Here is a 22,342-nt window from a genome sequence, read left to right as displayed (position 1 = left end):
TTTATGTTTCGTGCACTGGCAATATGGTGCAACAGTCCAAATGGATGCACTAACACGGGCTGCTGACAACAGTAAAAAGGCAATGCCATCATGTATTAAATACTAAGAGCGGCTAGAAGAGTCTTTTTTAAAAAATTTCCACACTTTGCTATGCAGGGACTAGTAAGAAGCTCGGGAAGAAGTTTAGCATCTCCAGAGAAGACATAGCCAGGCCACTGACTTTCACTCTTCCCCAAGAACGAAACAAAACAAAATCCTCTCTGCAGAGGCATATCATTCTCTGGATTTAAAGTTGAGCATCTGAGCCCTCTTGACAAATACACACTCAGGATTAAATACAAGGGCGTCCCCCTCCCAACAGCTGACCACTTTATTTTTTGCAATCACTCATATAAAGCCTATAACATTTAACTTGAGCACTATAAAAACCAAGAAAGTGTCACTCACGCCTTTTGTTTCACCTGAAATATAAGCCGCATGGGTCAATGAGGTGGGCAGGTGAGCAGAGATCAGCCAGAATGGGGAGAGCACTGCGAAATTGGGCGCAGGAAAACTCTAGGTGACCCTGCTCTGGCAGGGGGGTTGGACTAGATGATCTCCAGAGGTCCCTTCCAACCCCGACCGTTCTGTGATTCTGTATGATTCTGATTCAGTTTGCTCAGGACGAGTGAGTTACGGTCCCAGTTAGCCAGTCAGGTCCCTAGCTGGGATAAATCAGCTTATATTCTTCACACCTAAATGATTTAATTGCATTCAGGTGCCTCCTGATGACATTCTCATTTCTGTGATGCTCCGGTTCCCTGGAGCAGTTTCACAGGGAATATGGAGTATTTAACACACACAGCCATGCCAAGGGAGAGATCTTACATCAATGACACTTGTGGAAAGCTTAAAAAATTAAACTGTTTTTCAGTGCTTCACTTGAAAAATTAAAAAGGCTATTTTAGGTCACAGAATATAATTTTCTGCTGTCAACCGACAAGTATCCTGTAAATACCTCCCTGAATGCTTTTCCAAACGGTGCTCACATGTCATCGTTGTTACTATAAAAAATGAAACTGCTCTATTGATTTCACTGAACTTAGGCCAATTTCCAACTCCAGAGCAGTAATGATAGCATCATCGCACCTACATATTTGGCTGGCTACATCACCTACATAATGATTGTGTTTTATTAGAAATACCAAAAATTTCCTCAGTGCACTAAGTGCTGGCATTGCTGGTGCTGCCATCATGAATTTCTTTGGCTTTCCCTTCTGCTCCATGCTTGCCAACCTTAAAAAATAATGGTGGACTTCTTTTCTAGTAATGCTCCAAGCAGAAAAAAAAATGTTCTTCCTGGTCGCCTCCAGCACTGTCTCTTCCCTGGAGGACACTCTGCTTCATTCCCATTTTAGCGAGACAGTCTGTGACCCCACAGGTGGGTGGTTATTTCTAGAGAAGGAACTCAAACTGGCAGCCACCATTTTGGCAAAGAGTACATCCTGAAAGAGGAATTTTCAAGGCTGCGGAGCGGGAGGAGGGCTAGTCTTCTCAAAAAATTGCTCTGGCTTGGACAACACAAACAAGTAAAGATCAAGCAAAACCCCACAGAAGCTGTGTTAAACTGTCGGAGCTTTTCCAAGTAAATACTTTGTTGTTCATATAAATGACTTTGGGTGAGATGACAGAGGCAGGCTGAATCAATATAGCCACAGGAATGAGAGGCTACACCACATTAATAAAACTGGTGACATTATCGTAGACGTATTGGTCTGTACCTTGGGCCGTTGCTGGAGGAGACTAACTTTGCTTCTCCAAAGGAGGACCTGTAACACCCTGATTATTGGTCTACACGTGTGCCCAACCTCAGTTTGCCTTTGCCCACTACATGTTTGTATTACAAGCCCCCTTTCTAATTAGCCATACTGTTACTCAGAAAGCTCCTTAAGGTCTTCTGCTTATGGAAGTAAAGTTCCCTCCCAGCTCCTGGATCAGCATGAACAACACACACAAAACCCATGGGAGGTTTTCTCGGGGAAAGGCACAACAGGGGACAAAAGTCCAATCTTTCTCGCCTGCATCTGGGGAGCAGCCTTGCGAACAGTATCTTTAACTAGTGGCCTGCAGGGAAAAAGCCCAAAGAAGAAGATGGCAAGGCTGTGGCAGAACTGGCTGGAGATAGAGCATCCTGAGAGCTGGAGAGCGTTTAGATGATTAGGCCGGCTGCTTATGTTAAGCCCGTGGTTACTTGGTATTTATGCCCTATGGCCAACATCTCACCAACTTGGGAGTGGGCACTATGCCATCTTAACAGATGGGCCTGAGTGATTTCAGCTAAGAGACTGTGTATGTCCATCAAATATGTTTGTTTAGGGAACCGTTCCCAGCCTGGAAACACAGGACCTATAATGTGGTGTCCAGAAAGATAACACTATCGGCTTTGGATCTCATCTGCCCAGCTGTAAGCACAGACTGCAAGTCTTTCTCTCCTCTTTTATTCCTGCTGCCCCGCAGAAGTGAATGCCGTCATTGCACCCTGCAGAGGCGGAGATGTGCCCGTGGCCAGGCTGTCACGGTCCCCGCGTCTAGAGGCGTGCAGCTAAACTGTGCAGCAGCCCTGGGGACAAGGCAAATGACGATGCTCAGACAAGGGGAAGCCTTCAGCCCTATTTGTACCTCATCACACCTCCCCCTGCGCAATGTCTGGCACCAAACGCCCCCCCAGCTGGAGGCCGAACCAAAGGACGTGTGAACAAAAAGCAGAGCAAGGTCCTCAGCCCCAAGAGAGGGTGACGGGCCAAAGTTCCGAGACACTGCTCACAGGAGAGGGGGGACAGGGGGTGTTAAAACCCTTGGATCACAACTACGCACAAGCCTCTGACTTGCACATGCCATACCAATGTGGACTTTGCCAGTGTGAAGGCAGTGAGTTACCCCACAGCAGACCAGGAGCTGCTGGGCATGGGAACAGCAAGGTGAGCTCCACCTGACACTTGCAGATTTGTTCCTCAAGCTGCTGTAAGTAAATATTATTACTTTCTTAAATTTTCCTCTTTTTTTGGTCGAGCTTCTTTCAATAAATACCCATGTTTTAGTAGGCACCTGGTTCTGCATCCTCAAATCACCACTACTGGCAAGAGGTTATGGAGCAGAATGGTCCCTCCTTGATGTGCCTTCTAGGAACAAACATCAAGACAAGAGGGACATTTACTCTCTCTCAGATGCCTTTAATGGCCAGGTCAGAAGATACTCTGTGCTTATTTTGCCTGTCACACTGTGAATGATCTGCCCGGGCCATCCTCCATGGAGGGGCTCTTGTTGCTTCAGACCTACCTGGCTGTGAGGGACTATGTGCTGCTGCCGTGAGTGAGCAGTGGCTGTCTATGACAGACCCCTGCTTCTTGCTAGTCATTTACTGCTGTTTAGCACAGTGTTTCTGACCATACTGTGCTCTTTCCCCAGCCCCCTGAATGGGGAGACCCCTGCCTGTGCAGGAGCATCCTGAATCCCACCTTGGCAAGAGAACCTGCGGAGGACATCAGACAAGGAAGCAGAGCCTGGCTGCACATTAGAAGAATGACAGTGGGGAAAGGAAGGGGAAGAAGTATATGGATGTAGAAGACTGATTGCCAGTGTGCAGTATGCCACAGGCTAAGCAGGGCTGCACATCTCCTCCTCCCCTGAGGCAAGAGCTGCCAGAGTGGGAGCTAGGAGACAACCAAGCAAGTGGGGAGAAAAACTGGTGCGGAGGTAGCCTCCCAAGAGCTCCTAGTCGAGCGCTCACCCCATCGAGGTGCAGCATGCTACAGCCTGGCCTCCTGGTGTGAACAACCCTGGCTGCTTGACACAGAATTACGGAATCACAGAATGGTAGGGTTGGAAGGGACCTCTGGAGATCATCTAGTCCAACCCCCCTGCCAGAGCAGGGTCACCTAGAGCAGGTTGCACAGGAACAAGTCCAGGCGGGTTTTGAATGTCTCCAGAGACGGAGACTCCATCACCTCTCTGGGCAGCCTGTGCCAGTGCTCTGCCACCCTCAAAGTAAAGCAGTTCCTCCTCATGTTTAGGTGGAACTTCCTATGCCTAAGTTTTTGCCCATTACCTCTTGTCCTGTCCCCGGGCACCACTGAAAAGAGCCTGGCCCCATCCTCCTGACACCCGCCCTTTAGAGTATTTATAAGTGTTGATAAGATCCCCCCTCAGTCGTCTTTTTTCCAGACTGAAGAGACCCAAATCCCTCAGCCTTTCTTCATAAGAGAGGTGCTCCAATCCACTAATCGTCTTCGTAGCCCTTGAACATGTAGAATACGTCCGAGGATCAAATACACTGGGGCAAAATTTCCAGACAGAAACTGAAGGCACGTCTGGGGATATCCAAATGTGTGGTGGTCTTGGACAGGCTGATGGGAGCCAAGGAAGCAAAGGGCAACCCCTGGGACATTCAGCTCAGGGGAGAGCCTGAGGTGTCGAGAAAAGACCATCAGTTAAACACAGAAACTCTAAAAAATTCTTCTCAGTGAGGAACAGTCAAACCGCAGTGACAGACACCTCCTCACCCAGCCCCGGTGGCTGCAGAAGCCGGGTGGTGAGGTGGGGAGACTACCTGAGCGCTGCAGAAGGCAGGAGGGCTTCCAGCTGTGACAAACTCACATGGCAAAGCAGCTCCTTCTCAATAAGAAGTATGTAGAAAATCCGCATGGGATATGATATGTGCTAAAGTGTCCATCACTTTTTTGACCTGAGCGATACATAGCTGCAAAAGATGACATCAAAACTTTGCCCCAATCTTTAGAAATCCTCTCATTCAGAGCAAATCCAGACGAAAAACACTGAAAACCGAGAAAGTCTTTTCCGACTCATACTTCAAAATTTTCTGACAGATCTGCAAAAGGGATCTGTTTTATCCTTTCAGTTATGCATGTTTCCTCCGAAAGCAAATGGCCTTATATGATACTAAAATAGTGCACACTGGATACTTCCCATGTAAGAACACTTGCCTGAGTATCCTTCACTGCCCAAGAGATGGTCTTAATGAAGCCACTAACTTGTCATGGGCTGGTTCTGTCGAGCTAAGGATTTTCTTTTGATTTTTCCTTTCCTCTTGGAAGCCCACTCCTGCCCAACACTGCACATGTGCAAACATGTAGAGACAAACATTTTCTTTTCCCTTCTCCCCCGCACCAGCATCTTCTACCCATATGGGACAGATAATCCCTTTTCATATCGGCTCATCTTCTTCTTTCAACACAATTTCCTTGACATCCCAAATTACAACCAAATGGGGGAACGGAGGAATGAGCCTGAAATCAATTTCAGATCACTCAAAAGAAATAGATTTATAGCAGAGATAAATCAACAAAACCTTTGAGGGTAGATCCCCGAATTCTTGCTTCAGTCCTTGACATATTTAGTACCTGTTGATAGAGGCTAAGACAGCACACGGTCACTGAGGCGAGAGGCTGGGAAGTGGGACGAGCATCCCTGGCAGGGTGGGATCGGCTGGCTTTGGCTCAAGAGATTTGGATCCAAGTGCCCACGAGGACGGATAAGATACTTAACCTCCATGCCCCAGTGCAGCCTCACTCAGGAAGGGAGCGTAACATCATCTGCCCCACGCAGACCGGCTGGGACCAAGTGAGGTCCATCCAGCCTCTCGCCTCCAGTGCATATAAGCAGAGGTAAATAATAGTGCCACGGTTGTCCCAGCAGCGTTTTTAGCCCTACATGGCTAAAAAGAGCCTGGAGAGCCCAATCTACATCCTGCGCCTTAGTTTAAAGCATGAGAAAGGCTACACGGCATTTAAGCTGCAGTTATTTGGGAGGTAACACGGTGTTTCCTAAACAGTAAGAAACAGCACATTCAACAAGTAAACTGCCTGAATCTCAAAGCCGAAGCAAGCCGGCGGCACGCGGGAGAAAACCCAAGTCACCGCAGATGCTAATGCTGCGGCACAGATACAGGAGCTGACTTTGGGAAGTCAAGAGGTTTCGAGATTAATGTGGGAAGTCAAGGCGAGAGGTTGCCCCGAGGTCAGGCTCTGCCCCTCCGGCGCGCCCGCGTCGGGGCCAGCGCCGAGAGCTAGGGACCGCGCCGCTAATTTGGTCGTTAATTTGGATACACGCTTAAATGGGAAGAAAACAGTTTGTTGGCAGAGATGAGGGGGCCCAATCTCCTTCACAGGTGCTGAAGGTAAATGCCTGCTAAGGTCAGCGGGAGCAGGTTGGTTTCCAATCGACAGAAAGGGGAACATGGATTTTAAGCCTCAATTTTTTAACACGTTTTCTTTCTTACTTTCTGGAAACATTAAAAGCTTTTCTCTTAATTAACACTGAAGTTTAGATATTTTGTGAAAGTGACACCTAAGGAAAAAAATCTTACATTATTATGCGCTTACATCAAAGGTCCTGATTTTAATTAATTTACTGTGGAAAAATTAACAAATTACAGTCCTAAGTACTGGAGCATATTGCTGGTTTTGTTCTTCTCTCTTTCAAGAGCTTTAATTTGGCTTTGAAATCAACAGGACTACTTCAGGAAGGAGGTACTTTTCAGCATAGGGAGGGGTAATAAAACCTGGTCTTTTGTTTTTAATTTAACTGTCTGGTATAATTTGTCTCCTTGTTGCAATGTGCTCTGAGGGTCCTTTAAGAGATATCACAGGGCGCGTGCTAACAGGTCTGCAGGTGAATGCTTTCCTTACGTGCTAGGAAGATGCTGTGTTCCCACTTAAATCATGATCGTTATGCACGGGGCAAGGAAGATGGACCAGTACTAGATAGGAAAGGAAAATATTTTCTCATTTTTGAAAGCAGAGCCCATGGTTCAGTGATCCCTGGGCATTCATGTGTTGTGTCTTTTTATTTTGGAGGCAGGCATATGCAGGATTTTGATGTCAGCACAAAAGTGCGCGTTCATGTTGTCTGTCTATGAAATACGTAACATATAGCCCCTGCTATGGTATTTTTATTTTTGGAAATGTGGGTAGACTATAGCAACCACCTCTGAAGACACTCCCCTGGTCAACCCAGGGACTAAAACACAACAGTGGCCAAGCTGCTGGTCACACCAGAGAGCTCTCAGTTAACGCCACGTTCTTGTTTGCTCATGCATCCTGAGCACAGCCCCTCTGCAATGCCGCTTGTGTCAGTCCTGCTTCTCAATGGCTCTCCTTCCGCTGCCTGGCAGGTGTGAGTAGAGGCACTGGCCACCAAGGAGGGGACGGCCAGGTGTCCCCTGTTGTGGCAGCCAGAGGCAAAGGCGATGCCTCCATAAAAAAAAATCAGGGAAGGGCATGGGAAATTAAATAAACTGACTTCTGGAGTATGAAACCCATAAATACAAACCCTGTGATGAGCACTGAGGACAGTTTCACGGGACGCATGGGGACCACCACCACCCCAGGACTCTGGGGGGCCGTTGTCCTCCCCATCAGCCAGGATGGGACGTTCACCCAGGCTTCAGCCGGCAGCCACTGGCTTGAGCGTGCTGCTTCTCACTGGCACGGGGACCGTGCTGGCATGGCCGCACAGCTCCAGCACCTGCCCCAGCTCACTCGGGTACCACCCAGGGCACCCTGAGCCCCAGAGGTGGGCTTTAGATTAGATATTAGGAAGAAATTCTTTCCCGTGAGGGTGGTGAGGCACTGGAACAGGTTGCCCAGAGAAGTTGTGGATGCCCCATCCCTGGAGGTGTTCAAGGCCAGGCTGGATGGGGCTTTGAGCAGCCTGGTCTAGTGGGAGGTGTCCCTGCCCATGGCAGGGGGGTTGGAACTAGATGGTCTTTAAGGTCCCTTCCAATCTGAACCATTCTATGATTCTATGATTCTCTGCTCCTCGGGGCCGTTAGCAGCTGAGAACAGCAAGCCTGCCAGGAATGGCCAGGTAGGAGAGAAATTTCCTTTTGCCTTGTGATTCAGCCTCCACAATGCCTTACAGCACTAGCTGGGAACTGGGAATAAAACCATTTGTCATGTTATTGCTGAACAAACAGTTTGGAAAGAGGTGCCTCGGGGAAGGCGAAATGTACTGGGGTTGCCGGTGCTGCTGATTAGATTGAAGACTCAGAGCATGATCCTTCATCCCCGCACTGGCAGAGGCATGGAGATTTAGCTCTCAATATTCATTTTCTAGTTCCTAAAAGTTTCAGGTTCACATCTGGCTACAATCTATATTACAGAGGCCCGGTTCAGATCTCCACTCCGAATGCCTCAGAAGAGGCTGCTCCAGTGCCGACGCAAGGCTGGGGCTGCCAGACATGCAGTAGCACTGGCAAGCGCGGCAAGCGTGCAGCGTGCCTGGTGGCATGCAGGGACAGCTTTTCCGTCACTCAAGTCCCTAACCGGTGGGCAAGCTCAGCCCTGTCCTCCTACCTCTACACTGACTGATTTCATTAGGTCTCATTTTCCCCTTCAAAGCTCTAGGAAGTCTCAAAGCATCTCATGTGTCGACACGAGTCTCGAGTCATCGCAACAATATCGCAGCTAATGAGATCAAAGAAGAAGTTGTTATCTCATCCCTCCTGCCAAAAGCTGCGGGCAGCTGGTGGGACGGCTGACTGGGAACATCCAAATTTCGACTGGTACCGGCTCCCTGTCTGACGGACACACCGTGTAAACCAGGAGAGATGCGGTACGCGGGAGGGAAGGGCAATAAATCCTACCTCTGAGCAGAATTTAAAAATTGAAAGTAGCATCTATTCAGCTCCTCCAAGCCATTTCAAAGGACTTGTAAGGCTCCGGCTGCCATTGTGCGGCTGGTAATTCTGTGTCACAACTAATTACCGCCTAATAGCCGTTGTGGGGACAAAGTCCCCGGTTTAAAAGAGAAGTCTATTTCGTCTCGCATTCAGGCCTAATCTGACCCTGAATAGCAGAGATTACATGAGGTAATACAGCAGTTATTTCTACCTGCTGTAGTTCATAAGCTCCATCTCCAGCTGAGGCAAAAACCCCCTCCCCCTTTACAAAGATTATTTGTCATTAAAATCCTCAGTAGCTTTTTTTTCCTTTTTTTTTTTTTTTTTTTTTTTAAATCTGGATGTTGCCTACACTTTCAGAAAGGTTTTTGAAGGAAGATTAGCAGGATTAGGAAAGGTTCACATATGTTCAGCTTCACTATTGGTATTCAAGACATCGCAACTCCACCACCACCCAGGAAGCCCAAGAAAACCGAGAGCGGAGACAGAGAGGCAGAAAGAAAGAGGCCTCCTGGCCAGAGAAAGCGAAGAGCGCTCCAGCAAGTAAAACAGTTGAGTCAGACCCGGGGCTGCAGAGGCTGTCACTCCGCAGAAATCCTTGCCTTTCACTCCAGAAAAAAATACGGCTCTTACTCAGCACCTCGTAACTACGCGTGCCTGCAGTCATGCTAGCAGGCCAGCCGTGCTCCCCTGCTAACAGCCCAGGCAGACGCGCTGCGAGAGATTTGCAGCTGAAGAGGAGCGTTTCCACAGGCAGATACACGCCTTGAAATATTTTAGCTGGCACAAATGCCCGCAACAAAGCAAGAGGGAAATGCATGCAGCGTACATGAGAGGTGTCCGACCTCAAGCTGGCAGCACCGGGTGGGCCGCACAGGCAAGGTGTCGAATGGCAAACTGGTGAAATCACCCATGTGTATCCAGTAAAGGATGGGCAAAGTGGTGCAGGTGCCGAGGCACAGCTCCCTGTGACCCTACAGGTCACCCTTGGGGTCCTCAGCCCTTGTTCTCATGCCGTGAGAGACTCAGAGCTGATGTAAAACTACCTCACTCCGTCCTGCCGGCCACTTGCCAAGAAGTCGTGAAACAAGAGTATGACCATACAGAGCCACCTGCTCCCTCGGAGACATTTAGCCACAGCAAGGGCACAGGTCCCTTTATCAGGATGTGTCCCATGCCCAAGGCAATTCTAGTGAGCGCTTGGATTTCTTTGAAGTTATGATGGTAGGAAAGGCAGTTGGAAATGGGGGGAAAAAGGCCATTGGGGCAACCAGCATAAACCCTGTCCTTGCTGGTAGACCTCAGAATTACATTCCCATACTTTTCGTTTTTTGAGAAAATGAGATTTTTCTGGATGCAAATCTATTGGTACAGGTGTCCAGTCAAAATATATGGAGACCTTTCTTCAGATTAATTTCTGTTTGCGCTATAAACAGCTAAGAAAGGTTTAAATCCGTGCAACCCTTGCTCTGAATATAGGGGCCTTTTCTAAAGCCTGGAGAACAGCTTACATGGTCATTGTGAATTTTCTCCCTTTTCAGGCAACAACTTTTCTCCTTGTTTCGTATTTCCCAAAAAAACCCCAAGCTATCCTCAACAGTTTTTCTCCTACCTTGCCCCTTATTTCTCACCAACACCCTCACACCTCCCTTTTACTCCCTGAGATGCTCACTCCAAAAGCTGCATCACTCTGCTCCTTTTCTCCGTTCCCCATCCTCAGAGAAACACCTTGCCCACCACTCCTTCCCCTATGCCCTTCCCTCTCCCAAGAGCTCGCACTTCTGCCCTCTCTCACCACATGTTCCCAGTCCTTCACAAGATTTTCCCCTCGCACATTGCTCAACCTGAGCCTCCTCGATGCTCCTGAGCTCCTTCAGGCTCCTTCCGGCTCCTTCCTGAGACCTCATGGTTTCCTGTCCCCCCCTCACACCTCCGTGCTGGGCACCCCAGCAGCTAACACGAGAGGCGGCCGCAAACAGCAAAGCCTCAGCCGCTCTGGGGTTTTGGCAATGAAACCCTTCCAGCTCCTCTGAGAGTCTCACCCTCAGAGGCGGCTTTGGAGGATGCATGGCTCAGGCGAAGCACGCCAGGACCTCACTCGCATCGCCGGGTGGATTGACAGGGGGAGGCTTCATGTGGAACTGTTAAAACAAGCGATGTTATTTAAGGCATTTATATTTTCACTCGCAAACATCTTCTTCAAGCAGTTCCAAAGCAACATGTGCTTTAAATCGCTGCGCCTCGATAAAGCGAGCCCAGGCGCACATGGGAGTGGGTCAGGGCCACCACTCTGGCCGGGCAAGCACAGCTCCCCACCCGACTCAGCGGAGGGAGAAACAGTGTGAAGAACCCAAGGTAATAAATTCAGCATGTTGTACAAAAGATCAAAACTCCTGCCAGCATGTTACCGAAAGCAAGGAATCTCTCCTTTTTTTTTTTTCTTTTTTTTTTTCCCTTCAGCAAATACATAAACCCCCTGCCAACTGAAGAACATCTTTCTATAGCTCAACAGCTTGGGGAGGGACTATCTATGGGGTACCTTTTAAGTAATTCAAATGGGAAAGGGGGAGCAACTACAGCATGGAAACACGGACAGTGTGGTAGAAGCGGCTGATCTAAGCAGAGAGTGGCTGTTTAAGCATAGCATGGGGTGAGAGGGCCACCAAGCCCTGTAAAATGCTATCACACATGAGTCTGCAAAAGTATTTCCTCCAAGTTTCAAGGATGCAGGAGTTTGGAATGAAGTGGTCTCACAGGCGCATCAGCTTCTGTGAACGTAAATCCCTCTGGATGGTTTGTATTTTAGGAGGGGAGGGAGGGAGAGACCACAGAAACTTCAGATTCAAAGCTTAAAAACTTGTACTTTTACATAACCCTCGGCCATCTTTTGCATTTGAGCCAGTATTAAAGAGCCTGGGTGATACAGCACTTGCACAGCAGTTAAATTTGAGTAATGCCTTCTTTTTTTGTTTCTTTCTTGGTGCTATACAGATTTTATCTTTCTCAGGCAGAAGAATGGCAGCTCACACTTGCAGAGGGTGCTGATTCAGAATTTTATCTGAAACAGCGTGTTTATGGTGCCTCCTGTAAAATGTGTCTTTTATTCTGGAAAAGGGAATCAAACTTCACTTCTAGGAGAGATTCGATAAATCCCTTTACGGTTCCCACGAGAACTGGGAGTCTTCACTCCTTTGGGGGCAACGAGAGTTCTGCCATGGCGAGATTTTTGTCTCTTGCTGTAAAACTTTTTACTACTGCCTGGCTCAACACCGAAAAATAGCACATGCAAAACTCAACGCTGTTCACCTGCTTCAGCATCTCACCCACACCTGGGGGGGGGACGGGACACACGCATCTTAGATGGCCACGAGGGATGCCCCCGCCATCAGCCGAAGGGTGGGAAACCCAATACGAGCGCGGTTGTCTTTGGCGTTCAGTTCTCCTTCTTGTTCTTAAAAGGGAAAAACACAAAAGGAAAAAGGGCGGGGGGAGACCCAAACCACTGTGAATAACTCTGCTGCTCGAGTGTTCGACATAGGCGCTGGCGGTGGCAGGGCGCCAGGCCCTGCAGCCCACCTCCGCTCCCGTTCCCGCGGGGATGCTGGGGGGGGTCGATAGCGGGGGTGCATATTCATGAGTGGGAGGAGGCCTCGCCTGCACGGTATAAAACGTGTGGGCTGAGTTGCATGAAAAGAGCGGCTTATTTTCCGTCTCTTCTGCTTTGAGCGGCATCCCTTCCCCACAGCAGCGGGTTAATGCACAGAGGGAAGGCAAGCATCGCCTGTCAAGGAAGGCACGGGCCGGGTATGCGTGCAGCCCCGCTCCCAGCCGGAGCAGCGCACAGTTCCCCCAGGACTTCAAGGGATGTGCTGCATTTTTTATGGTCTGAAAAAGCAGTGGCAAATCCCCATCTTGCTCCCTCAGCTGCGCCCCCCCCCCTCCACCCACCCACCCAAAGCAAGCCCATGGGAACTGCAGTGGGGTAAATTCCCAGGCTACCCTAGCACGTCACTGCAGGCTTCCCTCCTTTTGCCAAGGGATAGTCGGCAGGAGGTGGCAGGAGGCCTCCTCAGATGGTGTCGGGAGACCTTCAGCTCCATGGTCAGCTGGTGGAGCTTGGACCCCCGGTGCGAGAGGGTACAGGGGGCCTCACTGTACAAAGATACAGAAGAGCCACGTAAAAGCAAGCGTGTCTCCTTCCCATGTCATGTCCAGCTAATCAGGAGCAACACTCCCTCCCAGCTAAACGTCTCAGGGATGGAGCTTATGAATACGACCAAATAGCTAGAAAGTGCCTGGGTAGCCCAGCAAAGTTGGGAAGAGTCGATGAGCGACATATGGTTCCAGCACTCCCCAAAAAAATATAATTGCTATCTTCAGGTGGCCGTGCACCCTCTCCTTCTAATGAGTAAGATATTTAAAGTCCTGAACTGTTTATGTGACATTTCAATAAATAATGCGGAGATTTGACAACATTTCCATATTCCTCCTTTAATGTCTGAATGTCTCTGACTTAATCCCAGTTCCTTGGCATTTATTACTGTTTGTTACACTAACAAGTGAGATTATGAGAATTCTAATGAAGGCTTCCAGTGAAAAACTCTGTGATTAAAATGCCATAATAACAGTTGCATGCATTTATGTGCCTGATTATCATAATCTATTTAGCACAAGTAAACATACAAACAGAAGGAGAAAAGCGAGCCCACTGACACTTCAGCTAAAGGAGAATTGGAAATGAGGGAGAAACAATGTAAATATGTAAATGTCTTTGTGTATTCTTTTTATCTTTTTTTCTCATCCTTGCTTTTTTTTCCCCCTGTTTGCTAATGAGACATCTATGGTTCGTCACATGTGGTCCCTCTTTGCTTGGCCGAGGTGCAGTTTTCGGGCCATCTGCTGGGGCCACTCTCCCAAACAAAGCCACCCAGAAAGCGAAGGAGACATTCGCCGCAACCTTTGACATCACGGGCGACAAGAGATGGTGTCGTACAGACTCGGGGCTTTGATATGTTCATTCCAAAAGCTTAGTTCAGCTGTTACTCCATTAATGCAAGTCCCAGTATGACACAGGAAGGCGACAGCCCCCCAAAACTCTCAAGAACTTAAGGAGAAATCTCACCAAATTTCTAGTACAGACTTAGCTACCCAGCCTTTTTTAATTTTTTTTTTTTCCGCTTTAAAGAACAGATTGGCTAAGAACTTCTCCATCCCAAAGGCCAAGGGCCTTCTGTAATGCAGAAAGTGAAACACCCATGGCCAGCGAGTAATTTGACATGAGCCCAACCCTCGTTGCCATCATATGAAACCCATTCTGAAGGGCACCGACACCTTCAGACGGGGGAATACTTCCATGACAAGCACACAGCAACAAAATCCTTGGGGCTCGGTCAGACAGATACAATAACCTCTTAGCAACAGGATTTTTAAGGCATTTTTCTCCTGAGCACAGGGTAGGGACAGGACGAAGGAATAACCTGAGGGAAATTTTGTTTCTAGCGAGTGTTCGCATGGGAAGCAAAACATACCCACGTTCTCATGTTCTGCTCATCACTAAAACTCTGCCAGGACTCTCTCATTTCTGAGGAGCTCTCAGTCAAAACAAAGACGTGGGAAGCGGAAAAGAGGTGAAGGGTAGTGTAAGAGTGCCACATACGGACAAATGGCAACCAGGGGATGAAGGCAGGTCGGACCAGCTCAACAGATTGAATGCGCGGGTGGTTTTCTAATCCCACTGGTGTCCAGGTTAGTTGGTGCAGGCCAAAACCCCCAGTTCAAGGGGCTGCAGTTCAGACCTCCTGTGGGACAGAAAACAGCATGTGTCTGGGCAAATCGCAGCATAGACCTGTAATTCCCTCTCCAGTGCCGTTTCCTTGCCTCTGTCCGTCTAAAAGGCAATCGAAGCAGTTGCATTGATTTGTTTCTCTTGGATGTTCCCGCTGCTCCTTCCCTGCAACGGCAGCTCATTTTGGGAGGATTTGCACATGAGGGACAACATCGAGCCTGAGGAATGTTAAACCCATTCATTTTTCACTAGTGTTGTATTTCTTCTGTAACAGAGTGGTACCTGGACTAAACAACAGCCAAGGCTGGGGGGTTTTCACCTCCTGCCTCTGGGTGCAAGGAAAGGCATGATGCCTCTGCTTCTGCTGAAATGTCACCTGCTCAGCAAGGTGACATTTCAGCAGAGGTCCCACTCCTCTGCAGGCTAGAAATGCTTTGCCAGCCACATAGAAAAGGTGCCTCGCTGGTATTTCTCTACTGAAAAAGAAGCCTCAGCATGAAACCAATCCTGATAAGAGCTTGAACACTTTAGGACATGGTGGTCAACAGATGCCTGCCCAGGATGGCCAGGACAGGAGGTGCCAGCGGGGCAGCGTGCAGCCCTGCCAGCATCGGGCTTTCTTGGTGTTTCAACCTCTTTCTCCTCATTTGCCCAAAGGAGATGGTATCATCCATGAGAAGAGAAATTGTTGGTAACACATAGCAGCTGTTAAAATGAAATAGCTATCGTACTGCTTTGTAAGCTTTAGGAATTGCCTTTCGTGAAGGCAATAAAATGGTGGTATGGAGTTATCTGTTGCATCCTTCAAGTTTTTCCTCTAGCAATGTATTAAATTAAATCATACCATAAAAAATACAGCATCTTGCATTAAACACAACACACGATGGTCAGAAAGCTTGTGCGTCTTACACCTGCACTGAAGAGTTAAAAGGAGCCTGGATGAGGTGGTTTTGATAATGTCTTAAGGTCAAAGTCAGTTCTCATTAATCTCAGGGGTGTGAGAGTTGCCCTGTTGGAGTACATGGCCATGCTTGAGAGGAGGGATGACTGAGCCTGGGAGATGTAAGACACAGAATCTAGCCTGGGTTTTAAATAGCAATATAATTATTTGGTTGTAAATGACAGCAGGCTCATAAGTGACAAAAGTTTATAAATAAAGAGGGCTTTTTTTCTGCTAGATGAGAATAGGAGATGGCCTACTTCCTGCATATTTTTAATCCTGCAAATATCACAAACATCAGCTCTGGTATTTCTGAGACTTCCCTCTGGGTGACTCCTGTGAAGATTAGAAGCTTTTCCAGCCTCTGATTGAATGGGAAGACATGCTGAGTTTTTGGCAAAGAGCATGTGTCTCCAACATTTCAATCGAACAAGTGTTAACAAAAACAAATCTAGCACTGGGGGAAAAAAAACAAAAAGAATTCTACCAGAATAAAAAGAACTGCCCCGCTCAATGAACTGGGGTCCTTTTCTTGGAGATCACAGGTATCAAATATGTTAGTTGGGCAGGTGGAATGGCATCAAAGCCCGCAGGCTGGACGTCACTTGTAAGTCTAGAACAACAGCAAAAAAATACAGTTGTATCTGATTCAGATACATCCAGCAAGAAAAAAAAAAGGGTAAAAAAAAAAACAGGGTAAAAAAAGAGCCAAACCTGAACTTTTGAGAAGTCATTCCCTGCCCTGAGCCTCCCCTCACACTTTTAAGCAGTGAGCAGAGAGCTTGCAGGCAACCCCCACATCCTCATGTCCTCAGTGTCAGGTGCTGGGATTTGTGGTCCTGCCGTGTTCGAGGGGCGGGGAGGAGGTTGGAGGAGGGATGAAGGGGGGCAACTGTGGTGCCAGCGGACTCCCTGAAGCCCACGCTCTGAACTGAAAAATTTGAAAGTCTCTGGAGCCGCAAAGCCCAATTTCGAGCCCACGGTCCTGCTAACAGATGGGAGGCAGACAGCACTGGGGATCAGGCCTTACAGTTTCTGAGGCATCATTAAAACTGTTTTCAGCTGCCAATCCTCAAGGAGCCGTGGTCACACAGAGGGTCTTCGGATGCCTCAGATTCCTTACAGCCAGGCAGGAGCACTTTCAGTGTAGCCGTGAGGTATCCACGAGGAAAGGACCCTGGGCGGAGGGAATATAGGCAATAATAATCCCAAACAATAACCTAATGACATTCTGAGTGATTCTCAACATGAAAGCAACAGTCTGTTTTTTATTAAGTTATCACTTCATCATGTTCCCTAATTGCCTTCATTCACGCCTTAGTTGCCTACAGTCGCTATCTAAAAAAAACTAAAACAAAACAAAACCAAACCAAAACAAACAAAACCCCCCAAACCAAACATATTTACAGGTAAGAAAATAGGCTTCGATCCACTTTTTAGTGCCAAAAGCAAGTTGGGGTGAAGGGCTTCTCTGGAAGTCCTTCGTGGCCGCCTTCCCCAGACGCGCCAACGAGAGGCATTTTGCAATACCGAGCCTCATTGAACCGAGGTGGGCAACGTGTGACATTTAATTTGACATCTCACGGCAGAGATCACCCCCCCCCCGCCTCCTTGCACCGCCCGCATCCTTCCCAGAAGGACGGCAGAGAAGCACCGCCCCGCTGCCACTGCCCGGCCCCGCGCAGACTCCGCGCTCTCCCGCAAGGAGCCCCGCGGGCTGCAGGCGGGACAGGGCTCGCGTCCGGACAGACGGACGGTGATCACCAAAGGCATTGCTCGCCCCGTTAGGGACAGAGACCCCGGCTTTTCCTTTGCCGGCGGCGTGGGGTTTCCTCTCTGGAGGGGCGAGGGAAAAAAGGAAAAAGAAAAGAAAAAGGGAAAAAGGGGAAGAAAGGGAAAGGAAAGAAGGGAAAGGGAAAGGGAAAGGGAAAGGGAAAGGGGGAAAAGGAAGAGGAGGAAAAGGGGGAAAAAAAGGAAAAAAGGAAAAAAGGAAAAAAGGAAAAAAGGAAAAAAGGAAAAAGGAAAAAAGAAGGAGAAGGAGAAGAAAGAGAAGGGAGAGGCAAAGGGAAAGGGGGAAAAGGAGGAAAGGGAGGAAAAGAAAAAAAGGAAAAGGAAAAGGGAAAAAGGAAAAAGGGGGGAAAAAAGGTAAGGGGAGGGGAAGGAAAAAAGGGGAAAAAAAGGGAGGAGTCCGTTGCCCACTTCTCCCTCCCCGGGATCCCCAGGGCGCAGCGCGTCCCCGGAGCCCCGGCAGCCCCCGCCGCGCCTCCGCCCGCTGCCCATCCCCGCTGCCCCGCGGCAGGGGCCGGCGACTCTTCGTCGCTTTTCGCCCGCCATCCCTGCCGGCAGGTAACCCCCACCTCTGTTCCAGCCCCCCACAGCCTCGGCCCGGGCTCCCGGAGCCTCGGGGGCTCCTGCCCTCCCCGCCCGGCACAGCGAGATCCCCCCGGGCTGCGGAGCGGCCGGCGGGCACGGCCGCTGGGGCTTGGGGGGCCCATCCCGTCCCCGGGCTGATGAAGTGACTGGTGAAACCCTGTCCCCGGGGCTGAGCCCGCGGCCCGGCAGTGGGTGCCGCAAACCCGACGGGGAGGACGGGACCCCCCCCCCCCATTCTTTTAGGGGGCGGCGGGTCCGACCGTTTAAGAAGGAAAAGCCGCAGCCTTCCCAGAGGGAAAATTACCGAGCCCTGGGCGGCGGAAGGGAAACGAGAGACGCCGGCGTTTTCCTCGTTTTCGCCCCAGCACTGCGGACCCGGAGGCGGCCGCCCCCACTCCCGGCCGCCCCGCCTGGCCTGGCCGGGGCCCGTTCCCTCTCCCCGGGCCGGGCCCTACCAGGAGCCGGCGGCCGAGGGAAAGGCGTCGGGACTTAATTAGTTGCGCTCGTTGTTTCCCTGTTTTATGCAGCTCCAACAATGCGCCGTATAGAGCCATCAGTCAAAAGGCAGAGGCAGGCTTCCCGCTGCCGCCTCGCCGCTTCCCGACCATGAAATAAATGCAAAGTTTGCACAGACGTGCCCCCCCCCCCCCCCCCAACACCCCCCCCCCCGCCTCCCCGTCCCGCTGCTCACCTCCAGGGCTAGCCCCAGCTCCCCCCGCCTTACCCCCATCCATCCCTCGGGGGGCGAAAAAGGGGATGTCCCCCCTTCCTCACCCCGGCCGGGCGGAGGGGCCGCCCCGGTCTCGGCTCCCGCACCTGCTTGCGGGGCTGCAGGTGCGGGAACCGAGGGCCGGGGCTGCCCCTCCGCCCGCCCGGGCGGCGGGAGCCCGGGGCACGTCCCGGGTGGCCAGGCCGGGGGCCGCCCGGGCGGCAGCGGGACACACGCCGGGCGGCGGGCGGCGGCGGGCCCGGCTGTCGCTGGGACAGATTTTCCTAATTGACCTGTTACGGATCATCCCCGCAACCGTTGGGAAACACATTTCCACGCTTCACTTCTTAACGTTTTAAATACATATTTAACGGATGGTTGAGGCTTGCCGGGCCAGCTGGGAAACACACGGGTGTAAAAATAATACAACAAAGGCAGAGGGGGCGGGGGGGGATTTACCCCGGTGGGAGGAAGCCCCGGCCCTGTTGCACGGAGCTGTCGGCGCGAAGGGGCTCGCCGGGAGCCGGGAGGGGGAGGCGGGAGGCATTTCCGAAAGTCACTTTTTTGTTAATGTCTTTTTTTTGGTTCTTGTCTTCTTTCTTTCATTCTTTCTCTCCCCTCTCCTGCTCCGGTCTTGCTGGAGGGCTGTCTCGGTGTAGGGTTTGGTGGCCGCTCGGGCTTCTTCTCCCGGTGGCTGGGGAAATCCGCTCGTGCGGAACGGGGTGGCCGAAATTACTTATTCTCTCCCCCTCCGCCTCCCTTTGCAGCACTTAACGGGGGGATAACGACCGGGCGTGGGGGCAGGAGGGGACACCTGCCGAAGGAAGGCGGACGGCTGCCCGGTGCGTGTGGCGGGACCGGGGCCGGCACTAAACGCTTCCCGGCGGGTCGGGACGGGGAACGGGGAAACACCGACGTGCTGGCGAGAGCCGGGCGGCGCGGCTTCCCCGAGGGCGTTGCGGCGGCGGGGCCAGGGGCTGTTTGGTCCCGTCTCCGTCCCCGTCCCGTCCCGCCCCCCCAACAGCTGTTCCCGGCGCTGTCATTGTTGCATTTTATTATGGATTTGACAAAAGTCCCTCCCCCCCCCACCGCGCCCCCCCGCCGGGCTCCCCGCGCCGCTGCCGGCCGTCGCCCCCCCCCCCTCCGCCCCTCGCCCCTCCGCCCGCTCGCCCGCCCGCCCCATCGAGCCGGACCGGCCCCGGTGACATCAGCCGGCCCCCCCCGCCGCCGCCGCCGATTGGCGCAGCCCCCCCTCCCGCCCGGGTGACATCGTTCCTCCCCGGCGCGGCTATAAAGCCGCCGCCGCCGCCGCCGCAAGGTGCGCGCTGCTGCCGTGCTCGCCCGTCACGGCGCGCCGCTCCCCACGGCCGCCCCGCGCACGGTAAGTGCCCCCCGCGCCCGCGCACCCCGGCGCGGCACCCCCACTATCCGCCCCCCCGAGCCCCCGGCCCGGCGGAGAGGCGCGGAGGGAGGGACGGGACGGGACGGGACGGGGAGGGGACGGGAGGCGCCCCCCCGAGGGCGGCCCCGCGGAGCGGCGGCGGATCGGGCTCTCCGACCGGGCGGGCGGCGGCGGTGCTCCGCCAAGTTTCGGCGGGCGTTGACCGAACCGGGGCTCTCTCCCTTCCCCGCAGGCAGCCCGGTGCGCGCCGCCGTCCCGCCCGCCGGGCCATGGACTCGGACGCCAGCCTGGTCTCCAGCCGCCCGTCCTCCCCGGAGCCCGATGACCTCTTCCTCACGGCCAGGAATAAAGGCAGCGGCGGGGGTTTCACGGGGGGCACCGTGTCCAGCTCCACGCAGAGCGACTCCCCGCCGGAGCTGAGCGCCGAGCTGCGCAGCGCCATGAGCGCTGCCGGGGTGGTGGTGGTGGACAAGCTGGGCTTCAAGTCCTCGTCGTCCTCCTCCTCCTCGTCCTCCTCGTCCTCCTCCAAGAAGGACAAGAAGCAGATGACGGAGCCGGAGCTGCAGCAGCTGCGGCTGAAGATCAACAGCCGGGAGCGCAAGAGGATGCACGACCTGAACATCGCCATGGACGGGCTGCGGGAGGTGATGCCCTACGCCCACGGCCCGTCGGTGCGCAAGCTCTCCAAGATCGCCACGCTCCTCCTGGCCCGCAACTACATCCTCATGCTCACCAACTCCCTGGAGGAGATGAAGCGCCTGGTCAGCGAGATCTACGGCGGCCACCACGCCGGCTTCCACCCCGCCGCCTGCCCCGGCGGCATGGGCGCCCACTCCGCCCCGCTGCCCGGCCACCCGGGCCACCCCGCCTCGCACCCCGTCCACCACCCCATCCTGCCCCCCGCCGCCGTCTCCAGTGCCTCCCTGCCCGGCTCCGGCCTCTCGGCCGTCAGCTCCATCCGGCCCCCCCACGGGCTCCTCAAGTCGCCCTCGGCCGCCGCCGCCGCCGCCCCTCTGGGCAGCGGCTTCCAGCACTGGGGGGGGATGCCCTGCCCCTGCAGCATGTGCCAGGTGTCGGCCCCCCCGCACCACCACGTCTCCGGCATGGGCACCGCCAGCCTCCCCAGGTTAGCCACCGACACCAAATGAACCCCTCGGCGGGGGCCGCCCCCGCCGCGCCCCGAGCCGCCCCGGCACCTCCAGGACCTACAAACACGGCCCCCCCCCGGCGGTAGCGTGTGCCCCAGCTCCCCGGCTCCCGGGGCCGTCGGAGGGGCGGCGGGAGGGGATGGAGCCCGGCCCGGGGTCTGCCCCGCTCCCCAGTACGGCGGGGAAAACCACCCCGACACAAGTAAAACGCCCGCGCATCTTCTCTATTTTTAATTTTACGTTGTTGTCGATAACTTGGCTAGGAGGGGAAAATAGTCCTAGGCTCGTCACAAATGGAGGAACCAAAACTGCAGAGGGTTTTTTGCTCGTTTTCTCGTTTGTTTGTTTGTTTGTTTGTTCGTTCCCCCCTTCACCCCCCTCCCGGTTTCGTTTCTACACGCAGAGCCTTTGGAGCCCTTTCTGGGTCACATCCCGCCCCGGAGAGCCCATCCCCGCGGCACCCGGCTGCCGCTCCGGGGACTCCCGGCACCGGCGGGGAGCAGCGGGGCTCCGGTTGGAAGCGTAGCCGGGAAAGTCGGTTTTATTTCCTCTCCCCCCGCCCGCCGTTTTCTTGGGTTTTCTCTCTGGTTCGGGATTTGTAAATATACCGTTCAACGATAACGACGCAAGTCCGCTCTGCCTGAGCTTTCCGTCCGTGCACTTGTACTGTGTAAGCCTCATGAGTGAATAAGGGGTCGGTTTGCCTTGATTTCGTTGGTTTGGGTTCTTGGGGTTTGTTAGGTTTGTTTTCGTTTATTTTTATTTTTATTTTAAGCGTATAACACTTCGTTTGTTTTTTTTTTTATTTCGTTCCTGCCACCTTTAACAAAGTTTGAACTCTTTAATGCTCTTTCTGTGTAGGAACTTTCACACTGTCCGTGTTGCAATACTGAGAACTTGGGCTTGTTTCTGAAATAACAACTTTTTCTTATCGCTGCCCCTTGCAGAGATTTTATCATCTGTTTATTTTTGTAAAAAAAAAAAAAAAAGGAAAAAGAAAAAAAGTTGCTAAATAATATTTATTACTTGTTTGGTTGCAAAAAAAAAAAAAGTGATCCATTGTTGAGATTTTAAATAAAAAAAAATTAAAAAAAAAAAAGCATTTTAAATAAATGGCCTTTTCCTCTTCCTTGCTGTTCCGAGGCGGGCGGGGAGGCGGAGGCAGGTGCTGGAAGCGGCGCTGGTGCGGGACGGCGGCGGGACAGCCGGCGCTGCGTGGTGACCGGCCGCAAAGCCGGGAAGAGATGGGAACATTTTAGGCGCATCCTTGCCTTTTCCCTAAGTTTTTTGTTCGTTTGTTTCGCCGGC

General features: G+C 52.1%; 1 protein-coding gene across 1 annotated transcript; it reads left to right on the top strand.

Annotated features, from left to right (window-relative positions):
• Positions 1-19,810: 19,810 nt before the first annotated feature.
• On the top strand, positions 19,811-22,080 carry OLIG2 (oligodendrocyte transcription factor 2). The gene is made up of 2 exons (XM_063355938.1): positions 19,811-19,865; positions 20,119-22,080. The coding sequence occupies exon 2, from the start codon at positions 20,156-20,158 to the stop codon at positions 21,032-21,034; it is 879 nt and encodes a 292-aa protein (XP_063212008.1). The 5' UTR covers positions 19,811-19,865; positions 20,119-20,155; the 3' UTR covers positions 21,035-22,080.
• The last annotated feature ends 262 nt before the right edge of the window (positions 22,081-22,342 follow it).

This window comes from Chroicocephalus ridibundus, chromosome 1 (genome assembly GCF_963924245.1).
Source record: "Chroicocephalus ridibundus chromosome 1, bChrRid1.1, whole genome shotgun sequence".
Taxonomy (NCBI): domain Eukaryota; kingdom Metazoa; phylum Chordata; class Aves; order Charadriiformes; family Laridae; genus Chroicocephalus; species Chroicocephalus ridibundus.
This window is presented reverse-complemented; position numbering and strand designations above follow the sequence as displayed.

Bases quoted from the DNA above. Each gene is read 5' to 3' on its own strand.
- OLIG2 (XM_063355938.1), top strand. From the start codon at position 20,156: ATGGACTCGGACGCCAGCCTGGTCTCCAGCCGCCCGTCCTCCCCGGAG.